General features: G+C 37.8%; 1 protein-coding gene and 1 pseudogene across 4 annotated transcripts; one reads left to right on the forward strand and one right to left on the reverse strand.

The window, feature by feature from the left end:
- On the forward strand, nucleotides 1-18,579 carry LOC131787581 (uncharacterized). Of its 4 annotated transcripts, none has more exons than XM_059104666.2 (9): nucleotides 1-153; nucleotides 15,141-15,306; nucleotides 15,897-15,938; nucleotides 16,282-16,347; nucleotides 16,948-17,013; nucleotides 17,208-17,276; nucleotides 17,621-17,686; nucleotides 18,146-18,187; nucleotides 18,405-18,579. In XM_059104666.2, exons 2-8 carry the CDS (start codon nucleotides 15,143-15,145, stop codon nucleotides 18,159-18,161), a joined length of 489 nt encoding a protein of 162 aa, XP_058960649.2. In that variant the 5' UTR covers nucleotides 1-153; nucleotides 15,141-15,142; the 3' UTR covers nucleotides 18,162-18,187; nucleotides 18,405-18,579. The 4 variants fall into 4 exon arrangements, with proteins under 4 accessions (XP_058960649.2, XP_058960647.2, XP_058960648.2 ...); XM_059104664.2 differs by lacking the exon at nucleotides 1-153 and adding an exon at nucleotides 3,230-3,415; XM_059104665.2 differs by lacking the exon at nucleotides 1-153 and adding an exon at nucleotides 7,809-7,937.
- LOC131787579 (uncharacterized) overlaps nucleotides 18,563-23,449 on the reverse strand; it is an 11,362-nt pseudogene continuing 6,475 nt past the window's right edge.

The raw sequence follows: 23,449 nt of genomic DNA on the forward strand, positions 1-23,449 counted from the left end.
AGAACAATTGCTGTAGCCTTGTATTTAGCAAACGAGCGCCTACTCGATCTGTTTGAAAGAAGACTCTGATCTTTCCGGTGGTGCTAACTCTGTTGGTTTCTGATCTGTTTCAGGAGTTGCCTTAGCTTTACGTTTGTACAGTTGAAATATAAGGTAAGTTCGCTCCACGTCTAATAATATTATTTTCATAATTTTTGGGTGGATTTACTAAAGGTGCATGGGTCAACAAAAAGCGCTATTCTTCATTACATTCAGGCAAGTTCAATTACGGTATATTAGAATCCAAGATAGAGTTAGCCTACCACCGATTTTTTTTTCATGTGTATGAGTTTCAAACGTTTACCAACAGCGTTTTCAGTTCTTGATTTGTATTGGAGAAATGTAAGAAAAATGAAAATGCCCTAAATTTGATGCCAATGCTATCAACTATTGAATTTAAGGATAATAATGAAGACTTTATTACGACCTTTAAAAAAATTGTCTTAGAGAAAATTTAGGGTTCAAAAGTACATGTCGTGATTGCTGTCGATAGGACTTTTTCAAGGGTGCTGTATCAACGCAACATTGTCATCGTCAACTAAAGCGTCTCTCCCGCTTATCACCTAAATCAAAGTTGCATTAATAATTCTGAAAAAGCGAACTTTACCATCTCAGTTTTTGGGAGTTTCATCGTATTCTTAGGGAGACAACTGCCCTTCTTTCGAGAATTGATACCAGATTTTTACCACAGGATGTTTCAAGATCTTTTTCCCGACCAATCGTTGTCGTTGCCTGACAAAACACTCCCCAATTCCGTCATCTTGATAGTCTTTAAAAGTTTATTCCGATTCGGGTAGAAGTTAGAGGCCTTTTCACTCAACCAATAGATTACCTTCTCTGTCAATTTAAAATCGTATGTTGCTTAAGAATTCAGATATAACACTAGAAATGGAGATAAGCTTAGAGTCGCGCTTATTAAAACGAAACTTCGCTTCGACCGCAAAACCACGAAAGAGTCTGTGTAACTCTTGCCACCTGCTTTTTAAAATGACGGTTATTTTATCATTTTCCATTCCGCTCTTCCTCAAATTCCTAAACCCACTGTCACATTTCCATGTGAAAATTTTCGAATCTCAACCCCCTCTCATCTGATAACAACAAATTTCGGGTTCAGAGTGCGTCAATTCCCCAGGGATGCAAATTCTATTGGACACCTTCGGAAAAAGTTCATCCTCTAAACATTACGAAACTTGATATCCTAAGGAAAAAATGTTAGGGCAATATCTAAATCTTTAGATTAATACTGAAGTCTATATACCGTTTCCCAACCCATTTACCCTATTAATGCTTTACTGATCTTTAGAATGTCTCATGACTTTTTCGGTGTCAACCCCTTCCTTCGTGCCCCTTACTCTACTTGTTTTCGACACATATTACTTTCAAGCCTGAGATCCAATCTAAAAGGGAGGATATTACAGACTGAGTTGTGGGTGTGATGTAGACTTAAACTGTCCTCTACGTGTTACCCGATGGTCTGTATTTTTGTGCAAGAGATATTTCAGCACATCGTATCAGTAGTGCCATGTTGAAATTAAAAAATGGGAAATCAACTATCACGTTCCCTTTTCACGTGGTGGTGTTATTATAATTACAATCATGTCGACTTCAAGATTTGCAAACAGGTGGTCACGGGAGCTAATGGAAAAGTGAAAGATGATAAACAAATATAGTTGCGAGAAATTCATGACGAAAGGGATTTTGAAGATTTGCGCTTTACACAACATAAGTTGTGTGGGTAACCTATCAATACAATAGTGTGCTTTGTTGTTCAGTAACAACATGAATCATGGGGAATCGTTGTTTTATCTGACTACAGTTGAAGTTTTCTGAACACAAAGATCATGGCCGAGAACACTTTAAAGCTGATTCCAAAATAACGCCTGTTTATTTGCAGGCGGCTGACGCTCACGACACGACATTTTTCTTTTAGCCTCACTATTAGCATGATTCAGAAAACATTCAGAGAACTACACTTGATCGAGCGCCCAGACTGAACTTTTTTTTTGTTTAGATGAAAGCCAATTAAAATCTAACTGCACATGGAAAGATACGTAGACACGTGTTCAGCTTCAAAGCGCATTTGCCGCACAATCGATTTGTAAGTTCCGTAATAATGTCGATAATAAGTAGCCTATTTATTCAAGCTCATATCACTAGCTTGAGCAGCCAGTGGTTTCATCAGTTCCCTGCAGGATAATCTACTGATAAAAGAGTTACGTCACATTTCTGAATAAGTAAACAGTTGTAAGCGTTGTTTAGTCTCTAATTAAGGTATTCAGACGTTATTTAGTCTGGTAAAACCATTTAACACCATTCTACACAGTTAAATTGGACTAAGGAGCCCCATTTCTCAAATTCTATCGCGATTTTGTCCTCTATGGCAAGACAAATTTTTACCTTTAGTTGCGAGATTTTCCCTTGAAAAAGGGCAAATAAACGAAATCTTTTAAAGAGGTGGGAAACGTCATTCAAATGCTTCTGTAGAATTGTGTTGCACATTGTCCTGAGCAGTTTTCTGATCAATTTTGATATCAAGTTTCTATATACTCTTTCGGAGGCAGCAAGCCTTCGAAAATTCGCAAATTCGGGATTGTAATTTACGGAACTTTTACTCTGAGTTCTTTCAAAAATATGTCTTAATTTATTTATCTATTCACTGAACAAGCAGGTGTGAGCTATTCCGGAGCATGCTTCAGGAAGTCATGCAATATTTTTGCCTCGTGAAGGATGTGTCTTAAGACATAGTTTTCATTTTTGGTGAAAAGTCTTGTGTGGTAGTTGGAGTATAGCACATCCGGTCGTTTTAAAAACGAGCAGGTTTTCATGAGCCGCCATGCGACTAGATTTCACAGAACATTTCACTTTCAGTTTTTGTTTGTAGACTGAAAAACTTCAAAAAAGTTTCGAACCTCACTACACTATTTCATTTTGTGAACTTGAATGGTTTGACATTTTGACAACATCAGTCTTTTCCAACCAACCAAATTATTTGCACTATTCTAACAAGGATTCTGATTGGCTTATGCTACTCACAAAGTAGGAAAAACATTTCACCACGTCTTGTAATTTCCCTAATCTTTTCCCGTGTTCAAGCCACTTTCTTCTTGCTTTACAATAGGACAGAACAAAGTGGAGGCTTCTTTATTTATTGAGTATAAGGTGTTGAACATGTTTGTCTGTCCGAACTTGAACTCCGCTCATTTACAGTGTAATCTCGTCTGCAAGCGTGAAACTTGTAAAAGAGATAACATTGTCATTGCGACCGCAATTTCTTAGCTGTGCTAGTTGTTCCGCTATCGTTTCGGTAGGCTACAAGCTACCTTTTGAAGACCTCTCTGGGTTTATACCGCTATGCATTGTGCGTTTCACCGCCGAAGTAAGTTTGATTCGTCTTTTTTTTATCTTCCACCTTCTTTATGCCGATCTGGGTATAGTTGCCACCTGATGAGTTTGAGCGCTAAATAGTTGCTAATTTGATCACGGTTGTCTGATTTTACCATGTTATTGTTTTCTTACTTGGATTTGTCTTGTGCCATTCGATTCAGTTCATTATTATGACTTACTTGCTTGTCCGTTATTCTCTCTGGAAAATCATTATTTATGCAGCTAAATAATACGCACAACCATGTGTTGATTGTAACGGGTTAGACATAAATTTTACATTTCAAAGAAGTCATCTTTTCTCTAAAACTCCCAAAGAGACTGCAGTTGAGTTTGCCTGACGCTGTCACCTCGAGCAATCCCCATCTTTCTATCAATTCGACTCTCGTTTATTCACAGAAGAAAAAGCCAACGCAACAGTCTTTTAAGTACCAGCTACAAGGCTTCTGAAACACTTTCTTCATTTGTCATTCTGACAACGAGCAGGTTTTCATGGGTCGCAATTCGACCGGATTTCAATACACATTTCGCTTTCAGATCCTGTTTTTAAACTGAAAAACAACAAGCACGGGTGATGGATTATAACCCGCTGAACTCTTTCAGTTTGTAGACTCTGATGGTTTGTGAGCTTTGATGTTTAAACATTTTGACAAGGTCATTCTTATTCAACCAATCAAATCATTTGAACTATATCAACAAGAATTCCAATTTGTTCATTCTAGCTTACACCACTCAAGAAGTAGGGAAGCATGTCTCGTGTTTCCCCTAGCCTATTTTTCATGCTTTAGCTGCTTCTTTCGCGCTTTACAAAAGAACAGAGCACTGTGGAGGCTTCTTTATTTGTTTATAATGATTCCTAACTTCTTAACTAAAAAAATCATGAACTTAAACTCTGGTCATTTACGATGTTGTCTTGTCTGCAAGCTTGAGGTTTGAAGACGAGACAACAGTGTAAAAGAACAGTGTTTTTCTCTGTTTGGTGGCGAAAGCTTCAAAGCTTCACTGCATCTCGAAAACACGGCACGGTGAGTAAATTTCCTTTTTACTTTAGGCTTGTTCATCTGTTAAGCTTTTTTGAAGGCAGATCAGTCGAAAAGGGAGGGCATTTAGAGGGCACGGTAACCAATCCTGCAATCTGATTGGCTCTTTAACCGGTCAGTATTTTCCTATCTCTGCCCACGGGCCACGATAAAGCTTTCGTGAGTCGCCGAGTACATCCCTAAATTCGGTGCCATTTTTCATAAACATATCTCGTTTTTCCAGCTGGGCAGTATTTTTAAGCAAAAACGTCGGTCACTACCTCAAACCGATAAATTAATAACTTATTAATCCTCTCTTTTCTCTCTCTCAAATCACTTTGGTGGACGGAAAAATATTGGTTTCAGAATGACCTTTTTGTATAAGCAACAGTGTCATTACGTTGGTTGACAAGCGGCCTAAGAACCGTCCGCAATTAATTTTTATCGTTCACAAAAAGTACTTAAAAAGTTCAAACGTGAGGTAGTTGGTTACAGTTGAACAAAAACGATGGAACTTTCATGCATTTAATATCTGAATTTTCTCAAACAATTTGTTCATAGTGAAAGGGCGAGCGAAGTTTTAATTTCAGTTCAACAACAAATGTACGCCCTCGGTGAGTCTTTCCAAGTCCGTTCAATTTAGACATTTGTACCGTAAATTGCACAACAGAAACTGGAGGAACTCAATGAAAAAAGGCCGCATTAAATTCCGTTGTGTCTCGTTGGAGTGTATCATTCGAATTTAGTTTTTGTGGAAGAAAGACTAGATTTACACACGCCATTGCAGTAAACAAACGAGCAAACTTTAATAACTTCCAAAAAAATTTGAATTTACTTACAATTGCTTTCCTTGCCGTTTACTCAATGAACAGAGGTAAATCTTCGTACATTAATTAATTGTCGATGAGAGTGAATAATACTTTCCGTAAGATCATTGACTGTTTTTGAAGAAAAAATTGTGGCAACAGTCCTTGCCAAACTAGTTTCGTCGTTTTTCAATAGTGTACATGTGTTTTCATTTTTATTTATATAATAAGCTCAGTTATGCACGCATTCTGATTGGTTCTCACTTATGATCTAATTGAGGACAGACGTATAGATGACGTCATCATTAAAACTTTTTTTTAATTCTTTGTTATATAAAACAAATAGATTCCAAGTTGCCATGCGTCTGTTCAGTAACAGATCACAGTGGATGTCAAAATGTGGTAAGAACATCAGTGACACCGTCAGCTGCGCCTCGTGTGCCACTTTTTTGTTCTTACCACATTTTGACGTCATCTGTGATCTATTACTGAACAGACGCACGGCAACTTGAATCTATTTGTTAATTTACGCGCTCTCTAATCGACAGGTGTCAGATTGTGACAGATACGTGTAAAAATAATGTTTGGAAGCCTTTTAAATCACCTTTATCATTACGCAAATGAAAATGTTTCAATGAAGCATATCTCTTTAATTTGCATCACCTCTATTTTAACTACAATTTACTCGCTCAAAAATTGTTCAGTTTATGGAAGATCTTGCTGTATTTACAGCCCTAAACCATTCGGGTTATCATTTGTAAGTCGTAGATTTACACCCTCGTTTTGAGCTTAAATCAAATACATGCATATTGTTCAATACGGCGGTTTTTAAAGTACTTGAGTTACAGAAAACTAATGTGCCTCAAAGTTGATGTAAGTTCTACCAACTGTCGGATTAAACCGCCTCGTGACAATTTCATTCGTTCGGACTCTTTATAGATTTTCACGCTAAAAGAAATATTCGGCGCATAAAGCTAAATCGTAAAAGGTGCCATTATTTATTTTGGCGAATACACTTGAAACTGAAGTGTAGTACAGTCAAACCTCGATTATCTGGACCTTGATTATCCGGATTTTTCGCTTATCTGTACTTGCTTCTCTGGTCCCATTATCTACAAGCATTTATATTCATATTTTTGATTATCCGGACTCTCGATTATCCGTACTTTTAAGCTCTCTGCATATCACTTAAAACTCCACGTTATCATTTATTTCCACTACAACCATAAGGATATAGTTATTAGATAAATGCCTTATTGAAAAGTTATTCTGATTATATTGTTAATTGTCGCGTGATAGATATAAGTCAGCATCGCGAACAAAGTTTTACATTTCAACGAAACATCTTTCCTCTAAATCTCCCAAAAAGACAACAGCCGAGTTTTCCTGATGCTGTCACCTCGAGAAATTCCCATGCTCCTTTAAACCGATTAAAATTAATTTAAGAAAATTAACGACACTTTTTAAAAACCTGTTTCGACAGTTCTTCTGTCATCTTCAGTTCTGAATAATACAAAATACAAAGTTGAATTTAAATTAACAGGCATGAAAGCCCGCACATAAAAACTTGTCAACCACACACTTACGGAACCCACGAGGGATATGTTGGCTATGTTGGCGAAACCTCTCGACATTTATCCACACGCGTACGTAAGCACTTGATCAGTGATAGGACCTTCCACATTTTCAAACATCCACACAATTCTCTACAATGTCGCACTCTTTGTTCTGATGAGTGTTTTAACATCCTAGATCACGCTTCCTCAACTTTTTAACTTATAATCAAAGAAGCTATCCACATTCAATGGGAGAAACCTACTCCTAATCTCCAACTTTGCTCTGTTACTGTTGTTTGTTTTGTTCAATCAGCATTTTTTTACACACTTTAAATTCAACTTTGTACTTTGTATTATTCAGAACTGAGGATGACAGAAGAACTGTCGAAAAATGTTTTTAAAAAGTGTCTTTCATTTCTTAAATTTGTGACATATCTGTTTCTATCAAGACCTCTTGATTATAACTAAGTAGCGACTGGGACGCTAAGCATGTCCTCCACATATCACGTAAAACCACACGTTATCATTTATTTCCAAGGGCCAATACACTTCACTCATTTCGACAATTTTCGCAGTTTGATCGTATTCCCTTTAAAAAATGAAACAATCTGCATTCTTGGGATTTTCGTCTCACTGAGATTATAAGTTTCGTGGGAGTGTTGATGTCAATGTCTTGTAACAGAGCGTTATTTATATTGGTTGAACTAAGCAATAAAAAATAAAATTTCTTGAATCTCATCTCACCAAAACATCAACAGTTAAGTGTCATAACTTCAAACCAGTAAGGCAAACAAATATTTTACTCATTCATATGTATTAATTTTGAAGGCTCTTTGTTTTTCTCCATTCTTCGAGTATGGCGCAAAAATTTAGAACTGTAGGACATTTTCGTTAAGAATTTGCATTATCATGCCTACGCACAGCTAAATTCGCGGTTTGGAAATGAATCTTTCGAGATTATTCGTTTTGGGCAACACCCTTAGTATTTTCAAGTGACTTTTACTATTTAAGTGACCCTTAACGACTGAAATTCTCACTTTTTCCGCGATCGTTGCGGTCCAAAGATCTATTACAAGCTACCTTGTGAAAACCTTTCTTGGTATTTACTTCTATCCTTCGTGAGATTCACTACCAGAGTAAGTTTGATTTTTTTTCTCTGTCTCTCATTTTTCACCTTTATAAGGTATTGTATACATCCGGTGTGATATTTGATTAGTTTTCAGCGCTAAAGCCTTGCTGATGACAAGCCGTAATTTGATCATGATCGTCTGATTTTTACCGAATAACTGTTTTCATATTTGAATTTGCAAAGTACTTTTAGATTCTGTTTCTATGACTTGATGTTGTATCTATTAAGCCTTTCTAGAAAACCTTTCTTTCTGCGTTTAAGCACGACATTCATTTTTACTAGCCGTTGTTGTATTTGATTATTGAATTTCGGTTGGAAACTGTTGTTGTTCAATACCATGAATACTGTTACTATATGAATCCCTATTTTCCGCTTCTACCAGCAACAAGTCTACAATTACTTTCTAGAATTTTTCTTACCTTTACTACGTGCAATACCTTTTTTCATCATCGCATCTGCATGCTATTGTAATTCGTGATCTCTGAACTGTGATTCAAAATATTTTCACCGAGTCAATCTGCCCTGTACAGCTGGAAGTGTCCATCGGCTCGAACAACATTTTGAGTAGCACACACTCTTAGAATCTTAAGAGAGTTACTTATTATTTCTTTCATTTCTTGACTATTTTTTCAAATCAGTAACGAGTTAGTCAATTGCATCAAGGTATCCAATACAGCATCTCATTAAGAAGCAATTTGTGGCATGGATTTGTAAAAACGTGATCTCATGGCGCGTCGAGGAGAATCAATATCTTTAGTAGCCAAAAACTTCTACCACCTTTCAAGTGCTTATGACGCCTTTCCGCACTAAAATCACCACAGAAATTCAAAAGGTGATCAAAATTTCCATTCTGACCACTCGTGCTTAAAAATACAGTTTGTTAGGAAGTCTACTCGGATTCCATTTTGTTATTTGCGCTGATTGGTCAAAAATCAATCGTTTATTGCATCTGAGAAACAATGGAAAATTGAAATATACTTGTGGTCTGATTATTTAAACAAAGTTAAACCGGTGTTTAACAAAACTGCGTCTTTAACAATCCTAAATTTAGCTGAACCTTTGATTTGAACATAAATTTTTTTTAACAGTGTCAGGAGGGTGGAAAGCTAACAATGGAAAGGACATTTCTTGAATTAAATCAACCCTCTTATAGAGGTAGCCTAGGTCAGACCTCGTGCATGTAAATAACTGGACCACTATAAAAGCAATAGTTTTCACTTTTTATCGGTTACCAGCGTAATAACCCACTTGCTATATTGAAACAAGAATCGAAAAGTTTGTTAAACACGAGCCGGAGGCAAGTGATCAAGAAATTATTCACGTGTTCTCCCAACATCTCGCATGGGTTGTCACACCGGCGAACCGATAATTGGCAGCACGACAAAGTGCTGCCAATTGCCCCTGAAAGAATTCCGTAGGAGATAAAAGCAAAACTGTGCTTTTAGTATCAATACTTACGCTATACTGGTTAATGAGCCTATCAAACGTCCTGCAAGTAAAAGAGCAATGTAAAGAAACAGTGTAATGCCAAATATTTACCCTAAACCTGCGGAAAAAACGTGAAAAATCTATTCTTGTCTTTCGCTCGCGGCTATGTATATACCTATATACTGTAAACTATCCTTGGCACCTAGGAAATTATTTTTTTTTATCGATTTCTTGAATTTTGGAGCAGAACCCAGCCAATCTCTTATATCACCGTATATCATTTAACACCATCAAAACAAGATTAGAAATATTAATTTGTCATAGACCTTAACTTACCACGCTTCTAACAACACATTAAAAAAATATATCAACCAGAACCCCGCTATTTCGGACTCGGAAAACAAATTGAATCGTTTTTCGGGTACCTCGGGAGTTCGAACCCCCTCCAACTCGAACCATTTTTCGTTTGCTGTAGGAGTTCGAGTTGGCGGGATTCTACTGCAGTTACAACAAAACAAGGCCCGTTACTACGGTTTACAATTGTTTTCATCCGAATATGAGACAGGCCAGATGTTCCGGAAATATACGTGTAAGGTTAGGTTTTTTTTTAACACGTTTTCAACTATAAACTCAATTTAATTTAGTTTAAAAAAGTGAAAAAAAAGTTTTGTTCAAATTTTTGGAAATCGTTTAAGGCTAAATTTACGACGTCATTGCACGTGTTATTCCGAAAACTGATTAACCTTTACTGATTAATCAAACACCTTACAAATTAACCTTAAAAAGGAAAATTGATGCGGTTATCAGAACGACAGTGGATGAGTATCATATATTTCTGGGTTTTTCAAGTGAAGAGAGCGAAACAATGGGTTAAAATCTCATGCCCACTTCAGCGTTTCACCTTAGGGTCCTAAGCCTAGTTTACAATGGGTCATATGACATCTCCTAACATCAGCTATTGGCTTCTGGTTACCTTTTAAAAAGAACAAGATATACAACATTTAGCGGTAAATTCATTCACCTTTGATGCATCAAGACCGGGAAGTGGTACCGACATTGCGCTCTGAAGCTAATACTTTTGAGGAGAAGTTTTCCAGGTTGTTCCTCAAGTTTTTGGTATGATAATTTTGTGTGCGTGATTCTGAGCTTTATGCTATTCTGAAGCCAACAGCGTAATAGTAAACATGGTATCTTTAACATAAGAATTTTCGTGCAGATAAGTGTTTGTCCGGTGAATTTGTCTCGAAAGCGTTTCGCACGTCGTTCAGTTTTCCAGTGCTTTTGAGAATTGACTTGTATATATGTGAAACGTTCCATCTTAAAAAGCAAATAGGCTTTTGGCATTGGCTGTTACAAGCTGGTACATTTACACGAACAATAGACATATGTCATCACAAGCAACACGTAAATTTGCTAACGCGTCGATCAGAAGAGCCCTTTGTTTTGAAAAGTTATTACACTCGATAAAGAATCAAAAGTTATCTTAATGATGCTTGTTCGTCTGTGGCTCAGGGTATGAGTATGCCTTTAAGTTGCAATTGTATCCTGATAATAGGGCTATTCGTTTAGTTTCACTACATGAATTTAGGAGCCGGAACAGGTCCATCACCAGTCCTCCATTATATTCTGTTGCATCGGCGTATACGATTTTTAAAGATGGAATTGTAAACACGTGATCTGAAGGCACATCAAGGACTGCCTTATTACTTTAAGAAAAAGGAGAAACGCTCACTCGAGCCGGAACGAAAGCAACACAACCACCGTTTCGATGACTTCATGTCATCATTGCTGATTCTAAAAAAAATGGAACGCCAACTCGATGACGCTTTTGGCTATGCTCGCGGCAATGCATTTTTCTGGTGTGCCAAATTGTATCCCTGGATGATGGCTCATTTTCTTTTAATCGATGAAACGCATGTTCGAGCAAAAACCGGTTATTCAATTGTATTGCATCATGTCAAACATCACTACTAAAAACGATTTGTTACATGGATTTGCCAAATTTTGAGCATAAAATGCATCCAGCAGTATCTATTAATATAGAATTTAAAACACCTCAAGTTTTTTGAAATATTAAAGTAAATACAGTTATTATAAGGAAAGATCTAGATGAATATTTTAAAATGAAAATGAGCAGAAAAAGGTACATGCAGGAGCCCAAGTAATGAGCTCCTGGTACGTAACTTTTCGATGACTTCATATTACCATTGTGAAGGGTTAAAACAAAAAATCACTTCAGTGATTAGTAACAAAATTACTAGATCTTTGAGCGATAAGATTGAAAAGCTTGAAAGATTTTAAAATACAAATTGGCTGCCTTGGTGTTACGCCTTTTTTGCTGGTTTATCATATGCGTTGAAAACAAGCGTTATCGAAAGCAACCCACTTACAAACATTATCGTGTTGATCATAGGAACCTTTTGTTTAACAAATATCTAAAACAGTATGGGGGGCTGATAACTCCTCCATATCTATTGCTTGCGGGTATAGATCATGTTTCTTGCGTGGGTATGAATTGCCCATGGCACCATTTCTTTTATTTTATTAGGTGCCCATAAGAGCAGAAAGCAGCCAATATGTGATATCGTTTAGCATCTTTAATATAAATAATTTGTTATATGGATTTGTATTATGATAATCGTAAGTGAGGGGTTCCTTATGTATACATCTACATTTCTTTGAAAAAAAATTTATTCTCAAAAGCCTTCCAGGCACAAAGCGTTTGTCATTTCTAGTTGCTCTTTCAAGCAATTGCACCTGTTTGAGTTTTTGTGTTGTTGGACTTTTTGTGCAGTTTTTTTATTTTCTAACTTAAGGTTGTTTTGCTAATCGAGAGTCAGCTCAGTAAAAGTAAACTTTAAATGTTTGTAGCATTTTGCGAGAATTTTCTCGCTGAAGTTTTGAAATTAGTCCATTTAACAGTTGACCTTAAGAAAAGTAATTCATCTTTCTTGTTACTGCCCGTCACTCATAGCGTCAGTGACGAGATCTCTCTCTTCTTACCTATCCCAGACCCGCTTCTGGATTGCCCCCACGTCTCATGTATATTCTTCAAGTCTTCTTCCGGCGTCCGCTGCAAAGTTGTTTTAGGTCGGCCTCTCTTTCTCTTCCCCTCTGGTGTCCAGTGGATGGCTACTTTTGCTATACTGTCGGGTTCCCTTCACAGTACAAACCCAATCTATCGGCGAAAACCCGACTAAGAAAGTCAATTGGGTTGTAAACATAGGCTAGTGGGAAACCGGATAAACTAAACTAAGCGAAATTTAAACAAAAATTTTACGAAATATATACTTTTCCGTTTATTAAGCGGATGTGAGAAAATTTTTTTAAAGTTTTGGCATATTATAAAAAGAGAAAATGGGAATTGGCTTCCTTTGCCATTTCGCTGTTACAAGCTGGTTTACAAATTAGAATAATCGCAAGATACTCACGCCCACACATTAAAGGGCGGATTTGACATTTTTGTTTGACAAAATTCAAACAAAAGATTTTTGGAAGCAACTTGATATCATTTCTATGTCTTTTTGCCCGCGGTTATGCACATATGTGAAGAATCGACTTTTGAAATTTTCCGTTGTTCCTTGTGTCTTTGGAGCACGAAGCAGTCAACTCTCTTCGCTGGCGATATATTATTAAGCATCGTCAAATAACGATTTGTTACATAGGTCAATTCGTAAAGTCGTTCACTGATTGCGTGCCAAGCAGCATTACTTACATAAACATAACAATAACAACCATACAATTACTGAATATTCGAGCGGGTAGAGGGAGACAGGTACTGATGTGGTGGACAACAGGTCTAGAGGTCTGGGCTCGACTTTCACTTCACAATGTTCTTCTGCGTAAACGCTTGCTCTCAAGTACACGGTTCTTTAGTATTCCAATAACAATTTAGGGCTTACATATAACAATATTGGCTCCAATAAGAATGTCGAGCATGTTGCACGCATAAGATGTTTGCAGAAGCACTTCGAACTTGAACACAACATCAGGCTATAAAAGTTGTACGTAATTATTTGTGTATATTCTAAGTAGTTTTCGTGACTTGAAGGCTAAACATTGTTTTGTTTTTACATTACGTCTGCGAATAATTCATACATTCTTGGATGTCAATGAAACTGGAAAATGCTGAAACTTGTCTTCAATTTTTCTTTTCCGTTTTTTGCTCGACGATTTTTTTCCGTAAAATATTTCATATGGATCGCTAATACTGCAAAGTCGTTTGTCATCTGTCCTATCATTACTTAAGGACAAACTATAACTTAAGTCATTGCGTGGTCAAACAAATAAGCAACCCTTTAGGGCTCGAAGAAGCGTGACGCCAGCCATTTGCATTGATACCGTTGCTGTCTTAGTTTGTTCTACTTTTCATCGGTCGATCTCAGCTTGATTCAAGTGGCGATTCTTCATACATATGAGCGACTATTGAGAAATTAACCGACCTTAAAACCCATCAGGTAACCTGGCACAGATAACGGAAAGTGTCAAGTAGCTAATCGGCACGGTTGACTTCCCTTCTTTACGTCAGTGCTGTTCTATAGAGGCAAAGAGTTTTTCAATTGTATTTGCTTTGTGGCTGGAGGGGTGTAATTTATGAGAACGAAATCAACCGTTCCACAAGCTCTCATCAACTCGCTATATCGAGACAACCCATAAAAACGAAAGGTGGGTGAACTTTGATCATCAGTCAGTAGACCGGTTTTTTTTTTCGATGAGGTATAGTCAAACACCTGTGAAAAAAGGGTTCGTGGCTTCTATGATGCAGAGTTTTGTCTCGGCCAGGAAACCATTCAGACACCTTTGCGAAGAAAACTCTTTGAGTATCGCGCATCAAGTTCCATTAGCAAATTCATTCGAGTTTGGATTAAAACTCTGAGAAGTATCTCCCTTGGCCAAGACGAATTGCTACGTTATGTACCAGCTGGAAAATATCTTTCCAGAAGTATTTTAAATTTAAACTTTAAATCGTGACGATGGCGGTCTGCTTCCTGACGCCTATTTACACCTCGTCAGAAAAAAAGGCCGCTAATTAGTGATCATATAAAAGGACCTCTTGTTGCAGCGTTTAGATCACCCCTGATGAAGGCACTAGACAGGAGTGTCGAAACGTTGGGTCTATGAATTGTAACTTCTTCGGTTACATTCATTAAATCTGCAAACCAGTGTAGCTTCAAACTATGTCTGATTGTCCACCTGGTTGCCGTATGAACTTTAAGTATTTTTTTAATTATTTGATTGAATAAAACTAATTCGTTTTGATTGTATACAAACCAATTCGTGTACAAGCGGTTTGGAATTTGTTTCTGATAAAGGGGAAGGGTGAATTCGTGAATGGATCTGCGAGCATGAACCTAAACACGTTTTCTCGAAATTTTGAAAGGCATCCAATAACTCTCTTCGCTGAGGACACACGTCACCTAATACCAGCACGAAATGGATTTTGGGAATCAAAGATTACAAATTGAATTAATTATAGAATATTTCCCTAAGATCACTTAAATCAAGCGAAACTGACCGACGAAAATTGCAGCAAATTAAAAGATGTGTGACGGTGTGAAATAAATTGAGGTTAAGCGGCCTCCAACTGTTGCCATGATAGTTTGTCTGCTTGAGCCGATTTCACCTTTGACACCCTACCATATTCTTCTGACGCTTCTCCAAACATTTCCTAAGGTGCTGACAGGGAGAATTTGTTTGACAATCACGACCTTCTTCAGTTGCTGATCATGCCTTTATTCAATTTTTTTGGATTACTAATAAACCATGATGCTTTCCCTCGAAGGTATGTCGCTGAAAATCATGTCCGTAATGGCCCTCGTACTGGGTTTGTCCTCTGTTGCCCAAGTGGTCGCTAAACCAGTAGATAAACGATCTTCCTTGTGTAACTCTGGAGATCTCTTGTGCTCGAGGAACCTTGCGTCTGACGCCGTTGAGACGTCTCCTCTTGGGTAGGTCAATAATCCTGTGCATTAGTTCTATCTCAGCAAATTGGAAACACAAAATTATAGTATTTCACGTGTGTTAATAAACTTTAGTTTTCAAAGGAAAAAAAACAAAACAAAACAAAACAAAAATCTTTCCTGCGCATGCTTTCGTCACCCCAGATGGAGATCTGGTACCTCGTCAGAGGTTCGACTTCAAGCAAAAAGTGATCAATGTATGAGTCTTACTTAAAAAAAAAAAGTTTTAAAGTTCTCCCATGCAGTTAAAAAATTAACATGCTGCACACGCTTTCCTCATCTCAGGTCCCCATAAAGAAAGATGCAAATATGCACGGCTAGTTTTGTCGTTCAATTTTTTATCCCTCGCTCGCTCATATAATCAGAGACCATAAGGTCGAATCCTTCTGGTCAAAAGCTTCATCCCAGTGGTCAGCATTGGGATAAGGCGGAAAATGACGAACGTGAGTTCAAGGGAGGGCTAAAACTACACAGAAATCTCTTTTATTGGAGCAAAATAACCCTAACAACGATTCAGCCTTAATCATTAAAGTGCAGCATTTTTTTGTCTCCATTCGCTTGATCAAATGTCTGTCTAGAGTCGAGGATGAAGGAACCAAAGAAGAGAATTGTCCACCAGGGTATGTTAAATAGTTATCTTGCATTAATTCCTTGTATCAGTCAACGTGAAATTATTCCTAGCGAAACACTTTTGAAACATTTCATCGTTAAGTATTAAGAATTATTCGTAGCGCCGTCTTCTTGTCATGGTCATGAACAAAAATATTACTTTGGTACTAAATGATCACGAGTATTTACCGAAGTATTAAGCAGTTGCTAAAAAGATGCTTCATGCGCTCTCTTTAGAGAGACGATACTATTAACAACGTTTCAAAATAGGATCTTACTCACTTCTTATTGCAGCTCTATCGGTCTCCACACGATTTCAGGGTATCGATTGACTGTTTATTTTTCGTCCTGCAGATATTGGTGTCGCAGAAGTGAGTTGGTTAGGGATGAAGAAACTCATGAAGAAAATTGTCCACCGGGGTGTGTAAATATTTATCTGCGATCGATTCCTAATATTAATTAACGTGAAATTATTCCTAGCCGATAGCTTAGGTATTTTTCGTGAACTACTTCTTTAGTAGTATGAACTGAAACAAGATACTGATCTCCGTGTAATTCCTACGTAAATATCTGTAAACTCTCGCCGATGCCGTTAAATAAAAGATCTCACCTTCTTGCACAGGGTGCAAAAATAGCACCACACCCACGACTAACCAAGAAAAGGGAGGGCCTGGAAACCAGTCTATGGCACAATGCTTCTGAAAAAAACCCTCCCACATAGGCAAATACAATCTGTGTATAACTTTACTGCTTATGATCAGTGACCATTGCGTCGAATTCTGGTGAAATGTTCACTTGAATTGTCGCCGTCGGGTTAGGAAGTCGAAAATAAAGGACGTGAGTTCAACATCCTTATGATAGATCCACAACATATTTCAATCCGTATTCCTCTTTTTCCTTAGCCTCTTTCCTCAGAGCAAAATAACGAACGCTTCAAACTTAATCAGAACGGTACAGCTTTCTTGATGTTCATTCACACGACTCCTTTGCGTCATTCATTCTTTATTTCCCTCCTTGCAGCTATTGGTGTCGAAGAAGTATGATACCAAGGAATGAAGATACTCAACAAAAAGATTGCCCACCAGGGTAAGTATCTGTAAATTCCTAGTTATTCCGAAGCAAAATTTTTGTTTTCTCTCGTGAAGTATCTCGTTTGTACTTTCAAATAAAAGTTACAAATAAAAGCAAGCCTTGATTACTGCCATATGTAAATATTCTCCCACTGTCTCCTTTTACAAGATTCCTGTACATCTTAAAACTGTGTATTTTCCGCCCTGTAGCGATTTAGAGTGCCGAAGAAGTGAGCCGGTTAGGGATGAAAAAACGCAACCAGAAAATTGTCCTCCAGGGTATGTTAAATAATCGTCTTTTCTTGATTCGTTGTATCAGTTAACATGAAATTATTCCCACACTTTACACTTTTGAAAGTATTTTTCAACTTCACCATTAAGTATTCATTGTAGAGCCGCCTTTTTGTCATGTACACGGACAAAAAAAATTTTTGTATTAAGTGATCATGAGTTTGTACCGACGTATTAAGCAATTGCTAAAAAATGCTTCGGATTATCCTTCTCTTTAAGAAAAATACCATCAACAACGTTTCAAAATTTGGATTTTATTCACTTTATTACAGCTTTTTCGGTCTCCGCACGATTTCAGGGTATCTATCAACTATTTATTTTTCCTCCTGCAGATATTGGTGTCGTAGAAGTGAGTTGGTTAGGGATGATGAAACTGATGAAGAAAATTGTCCACCCGGGTATGTAAATATTTATCTGCCATCGATTCCTAATATGAATTAACGTAGAATTGTTCCCAGTCGAAAGCTCAGGTATTTCACGTGAACTACCTCTTTGGTGATTTGAACTGAAATGAGATTCTGATCGTCGTATAATTCCTATGTAAATAACTGTAAATTCTCTCCGATGCTGTTTCAAAAAAGATCTCAGTCTCTCGAACGTGATCAATGTAAAACAGCACCATACCCACGACCAACCAAGCAAAGGGAGAGCCTGTAAAGCAGTTGGTGGTAAGAAAGGCGAGAGCCTGTAAACCAGTTAGTGGTGCAATGCCTCTAAATACGACCCTCACACTTGGGCAAACTACTATCTACAAACTTTCCTTTCTTTGGTATCAAGCATTCATTATAGTGCATCCTTTTGCTCTTCATTAACAAAGAGGCTGTGGTGTGCTTTAACTGAGTATTTTTTTCCGACAGGTACTGGTGCCGTTGAGTCAAAGATTCACAGTGTCAACCGAGGTACGTATATATTTAATCATTCCATTTCGATTGAGTAATAAAGCGTTTCCACTGATGTGCATCGCGCTCGCATCGCTCAACAAGAGAGTAAAATTATACAAAGAACCTCATCTCCATGGTTCACCTTTGCATATCTTGTATCGTCTCCCTTCCCCCATCAAAAGCCTCCAAAAAAAAAGTACATCATTGTAAGACAATTATTTTATTCTTTATGTAGCACAAGTTGCTGATCCATTGTGTACAGAAATTTACGCCATTATCGCAGTCTGGGGATGCTACTGCTGAAACAATACTCGCCAGAGAATCAAGGGAACGGAGTAGTTATCATTAAAATGTTTAGGTTTTAAAAGTTTGTTGTTCAACTAGTAATTGGAAATAAATCTTCATCAAAAGCCTTGTTCCACTCCGTAATTTCCCCGCATCTGATTATGAGGGTAACGGCTGATCCTTATACACGAGTGAGGCTCATTTTGTAACCGGATACTAACTTTTTGTCACGGTTTGGCCTCCGAAATTCAGGGTGCGACAGTACAGGGCCGGGAACTCGAGCCTAGCTGTTTTGTTATTCTCAGCGGTCTCACTTGAGCATATACTGTATGTGGGGGATGCAATTTACATTCACTTTTAATCTCCTTCCCACACGTCAGCGGAACCTGAACTCTAACTGAAGCACACGGAGCCAGGGGATATTACTGTCAACCATGATTTAGTTAACCAAATAACAGTTTGCATTACCATAAATTGTTCTGCACAGAGGGTGCCGCTCTCAAAGATTACGTTCAGGACAAATTCTACGGAAATTAATGAGTATTCGGAAGGACAATGCATTTATGATCTATAGATAATTTAAAACTCACACTACACGTTCTCTGACGGAGGTAAACCCGTTTAGCTACTAAGAGTGTCTCAATGGGTTTAACCGTAAGCAGTAAAACGGAAAAAATTAGCCACTAGGCGAAATAAATTAGCGAATTTTAACCATTAGTCATAAAAACGTTAACTGTAATTTTTTTGAAAACTACAATGGAGAGAAATTAAGCGTTAGCTGAAAAAGCCATCACCCCATTCAGACCTTCTCCTGTTTTCAACTCGTACGCAATGATGCTGATTTCTGCATCTGAGCTTTCCTCTTTCCTGCTGTAAAGCTCAATCTAACTTTAAGCTGTGACTTCATCATCAGAAAGCTTTTCTGGACTGCAGTAATACTCCTTTGACTCATCAAGTGATTCAAAATCCAAATAAGGCGTGTCCTCTTGCATCATTTCCTCTAATAATCTCGTGGTGTTTTCAAAAGTCGGTCTCTCATTGGGCTCCTCTTTCCAACACTCTGACATCAGTTGATATCTGAGAAAGGAATCGAACAAATAAGCGGGTCGGCCTTTGTACTATAAAAGCGTGGATCCCTGTTTTATTGTAAACGCTTTTGATATTTCGCCTCTCTCAAAGATTTTTCTTAGGGACTTTCAATGTATTTCATCCAGTGTTATCTTATATTAATGAAGTTACATTCAAGAACGCTCAGGAAAAAGATATTAAGCTTTTTAGTGAGAAAAAAAACCACACGACCAGTTAACAACCACAAGGTATCAACTGCAAAAAAAAAATATTCGACGTTCAATTCAGTAAAAAAGAGTGCTGTTTGCCACTTACAATGTATCAGAAGAGGTGTCTGGTTTTTCCATTCGATATCCAGTCTTAAGAAGATTGTACAACTCTTTGTTATTGACTCCTGGGTAAGGGTTTCCTCCTACAACAAAAAAAGGCTTTGTTATTTACAAAATAATGTATTGTCGTCAAAAGGGATAATTACTCATCAGATCTTGGGAGTTAAAAGGTTAAAGATAGAAAAACCTAAACAGCAAAGTAATTAGAATTTAAAAGTCCTCTGTATCACACTCTTTAGACGTTTTCTTACCCATTGTGGAAAGTTCCCAGAGGAGAATTCCAAAAGACCATCTGAAAAATTAAATGCTATTCAGAAAACTTAACATGATAGTAAATCAAAATTAAAACTTAAAATTAAAAATCTTTCCTAATGCTCCAGGCTCCGCTTATTTTCCACGGGACTTCAATCTTGACGACAGCGCCAGTACAGACCTACTTGATATAAACATGGTAACAGGTGGTGGTAGCATGGTAACAATTGGGTCATGCAAACATGATATCCTGACACCATGATACAAATGGTGATATACATGTAGAGGAGTTATCGACTGAGCGTCATTAGCAATCCGTGATTGCTTCATTTCGCTTGTGATGCCTTCTGGGGGGATCAGTAAATTAACGTGACACAACCAAAATCATCCGACCCCCCTTCCCCTCCTCCGGTCTCTTAGCAGTTGTTAAAACACTTACACATCACTTTTGGTTGTATATTCACTGTTGTAAAGTGCTTCTGGCGCCATCCATTTTACTGGTATCTTTTTCCCTTTCTTCAGCGTGTACACGTTTTCATGGGTTTGCCTCATAAGTCCAAAATCAGAAATTTTCACCACTTTGTTTTCACCAAGAAGAACATTACGAGCTGCCAAATCGCGATGGACAAATCCTTTACCTGCTAAATACGCCTGGAATGGTAAAAGAACATAAGAAGAGAAAGATTCATGTTATTTTTTATACATATTGAGGGAGGGAGTCAGAGGATTAACTGATTATCCCTAAGGCTCTATAGTATTCTTACGACCTGCCTTCACTGGCAATCAATTTTCTATAGTCCCCTATTTATATTCTGTAAGGGACGACTAATCCCCTCACCGTTCCCCCCTGAAAGCTTTGGACCCCCCCCAAAAAATCCTCCGCCCCCCTCCCCCCCTAAGATAAATAATGACAGGTCCCTGAGACTAGGCGTCTACAAGTCAAGTGAACTTGCTTCATCTGGTCTGTCTTAGAATGTGCGACCACAGGATGAGGCGACATGTATCTTATATGTCTTATTAGACATTTTGGCGCGTAGTTTCGCTGAGTATTTTTACGAGTTGTGCCGTATTTTGTCAATCTCGCAGGGCAAGTCAAAACAGGAAACAACGAGTGAAAATAATCAGCAATACTATACATCAAAACGTCTAACAAGTGATTTATTATTCAACTGTTTTATTCCATACGCTTTTCTTGTAAAGTGGGAAAAGCTATGCAAGCAGAGAAGGGTGCCATGTGCAGCCGACTAGTTAAAAAGGTTTTTTTATAGTCCAAAATAACCTATCGTAACTGTCTAATATCACAGGATATTTTTACTCGATGGACGCGTTATTTGTGCTCTACTCAGTGCAGTTGGATAATAAATGGGAATATTGTACCCTAATAATCGGTGTCGTAAGTATTCGAGCCATTCTTGTCCAGTAGCCCGAACATCTGTGGGATAATGGACTCTATCAGCTGTGTTGCTACATTGTGCATCCTCAATCGTCCCTCCCCTCTCCCCCCTTCAACGAAAAAACATGAAGAATTATACCCTTCACAGTGTTTACGAAAAACGCCGTTAACAGAGAACAACAATGTGATAACTGAAACATAACTAACCATTCCGCGCGCTACTTGCCACGCAAAGCCAAGAAGATCCTTAGCTGTGAAGTCTTCGTCCCGTTCCACATTATTATGACAATCACTTAGAGAGGCTTGAATAGGATGTTTTTCGTAATGATTCTGCACCTTTTCTGTCGCGTCAGTTTTTGCTTCATCTATGGCAGGTGTCTTTTCCTTCGAGACACTTTCAATACCCGAGGCACAGACAGAAACTGAGGTTGAAACAGCCTTAGGAATACCCTTGGTGTCTGGATCCTTTCCACTTTCTTCTTCACTCCTTGATAGCAGTTCTCTGGACTCATCTTCGTTAATCTGCACCAGATTTGCATCAAGTTGCAGAGGCTTGTTGAAGTTATCATAATGCTTTTGATAACTCTTCTGTGCAATACATGAGAGGAAAAAAATCAGTTATAACACTTAGAACTATTGCTCTCGGTCTCAAAGCAGGTAGGGGCTACAAATATTATCTTTTCTACTAAATTAAAAACAAATTATAATTTGCATTGGAGCTTTAAGGCCACGTTCATTTAAGAAAATCTGAGTCTACGTAAATGTCGTGTGGGATAATAAACAATTGAAAAAAATTGATTACGATTCGATAACCTCGCGTATTTTATAGTTTCAGGAAGCCAGGATTAAACGCATTTCAAGGCAATTTAATGTTGCTATGGTGACTTGTTCCTTCGATCCTGTTGGCAATACTAAACAATCAGTTTGAAACCATTAGAGCAATGACAGCTTTGACAAAATCGGAGCAAAAGAAATAATATCCATCCATGATATCAAAAGTAGGAGTAAAACTTGATTTAGAACACTGAGAATGTGATTCTCTCGAGAAACTTTTCTAATCCACTTACTTGTATCCTTTTGTTTCTTAGCCACTGTAACAAATCCCCGTAAGAAACGTATTCCAAGAGGAGAAAGATAGGATCCGAGTGTACCCAGCATCCCAACATTCTAACAACATTAGGATGTGAGCCGATTGATTTCATAAGTTCAATTTCCTCCAAAAACTGGTTTCGTGCCTCGTCGCCTGTCTTGTCTGAGGAGAGAATCGAACGAGTTCAGATGAGGTTGGAAAATGTGTGGTGTTTTCGGGGTATAGCCCAGGTGTTTATAGCGAATAAGAGCAATGAAATATTTCTTTCAGCATTTTAAGAGAGCCGTAATGACGAGTGAGATTTCATTTCCTTTTACATAATAGATATGATTGTTTAAGTAGCCTATTTGTAAAATTTGACGATTGGAAAATGTCTCGTTTCCAAAATACACGGAAGAGAAGTTTCGTTTCGAAGGCAGAGTCTCGCACTCAATAGCTGTTTAACGATTTACAGGTCAATTGATGTCAATTAACAAACTCAGTTTTATAAACTCTATGAAAACATCCTCAATTTATTAAAGTCCGAACAACTTGCCTCCCAGGAGTTTAATGGCCACTGTTTCTCCTGGTTTGAAGTCGACCGTCTCATTTCTAGGCTCGATGAAGACCTCAGTTCCAGGTGATTCTCTGAAGGTGCCTTTTAATACCTTACCAAATGCCCCGCGACCAATCTCTTCCCCGAATACAACCTGCTCCGGAAGAACTTCCCAGTTATGGAGGGTAAAAATGGTGGACTTCGATCTGAAGTGTAAGTAGGTATTAGTAGTATTAAAGTATATCCCGCGCTCAACTGCCATGAGCCTTCTTTGATATCAAATTTTAAATTAAAAGAAGAAGGCAATTTTGCAAAACGATATTTTTTA

Source organism: Pocillopora verrucosa, chromosome 4 (assembly GCF_036669915.1).
Source record: "Pocillopora verrucosa isolate sample1 chromosome 4, ASM3666991v2, whole genome shotgun sequence".
NCBI classification, from domain to species: domain Eukaryota; kingdom Metazoa; phylum Cnidaria; class Anthozoa; order Scleractinia; family Pocilloporidae; genus Pocillopora; species Pocillopora verrucosa.

Coding starts and splice junctions, on each gene's coding strand:
- LOC131787581 (XM_059104664.2), top strand. CDS start 3,391: ATGCATTGTGCGTTTCACCGCCGAA. Junction 17,014..17,207: donor CAAAAAGATTGCCCACCAGG/GTAAGTATCTGT, acceptor TCCGCCCTGTAG/CGATTTAGAGTGCCGAAGAA. Junction 17,277..17,620: donor CCAGAAAATTGTCCTCCAGG/GTATGTTAAATA, acceptor TTCCTCCTGCAG/ATATTGGTGTCGTAGAAGTG.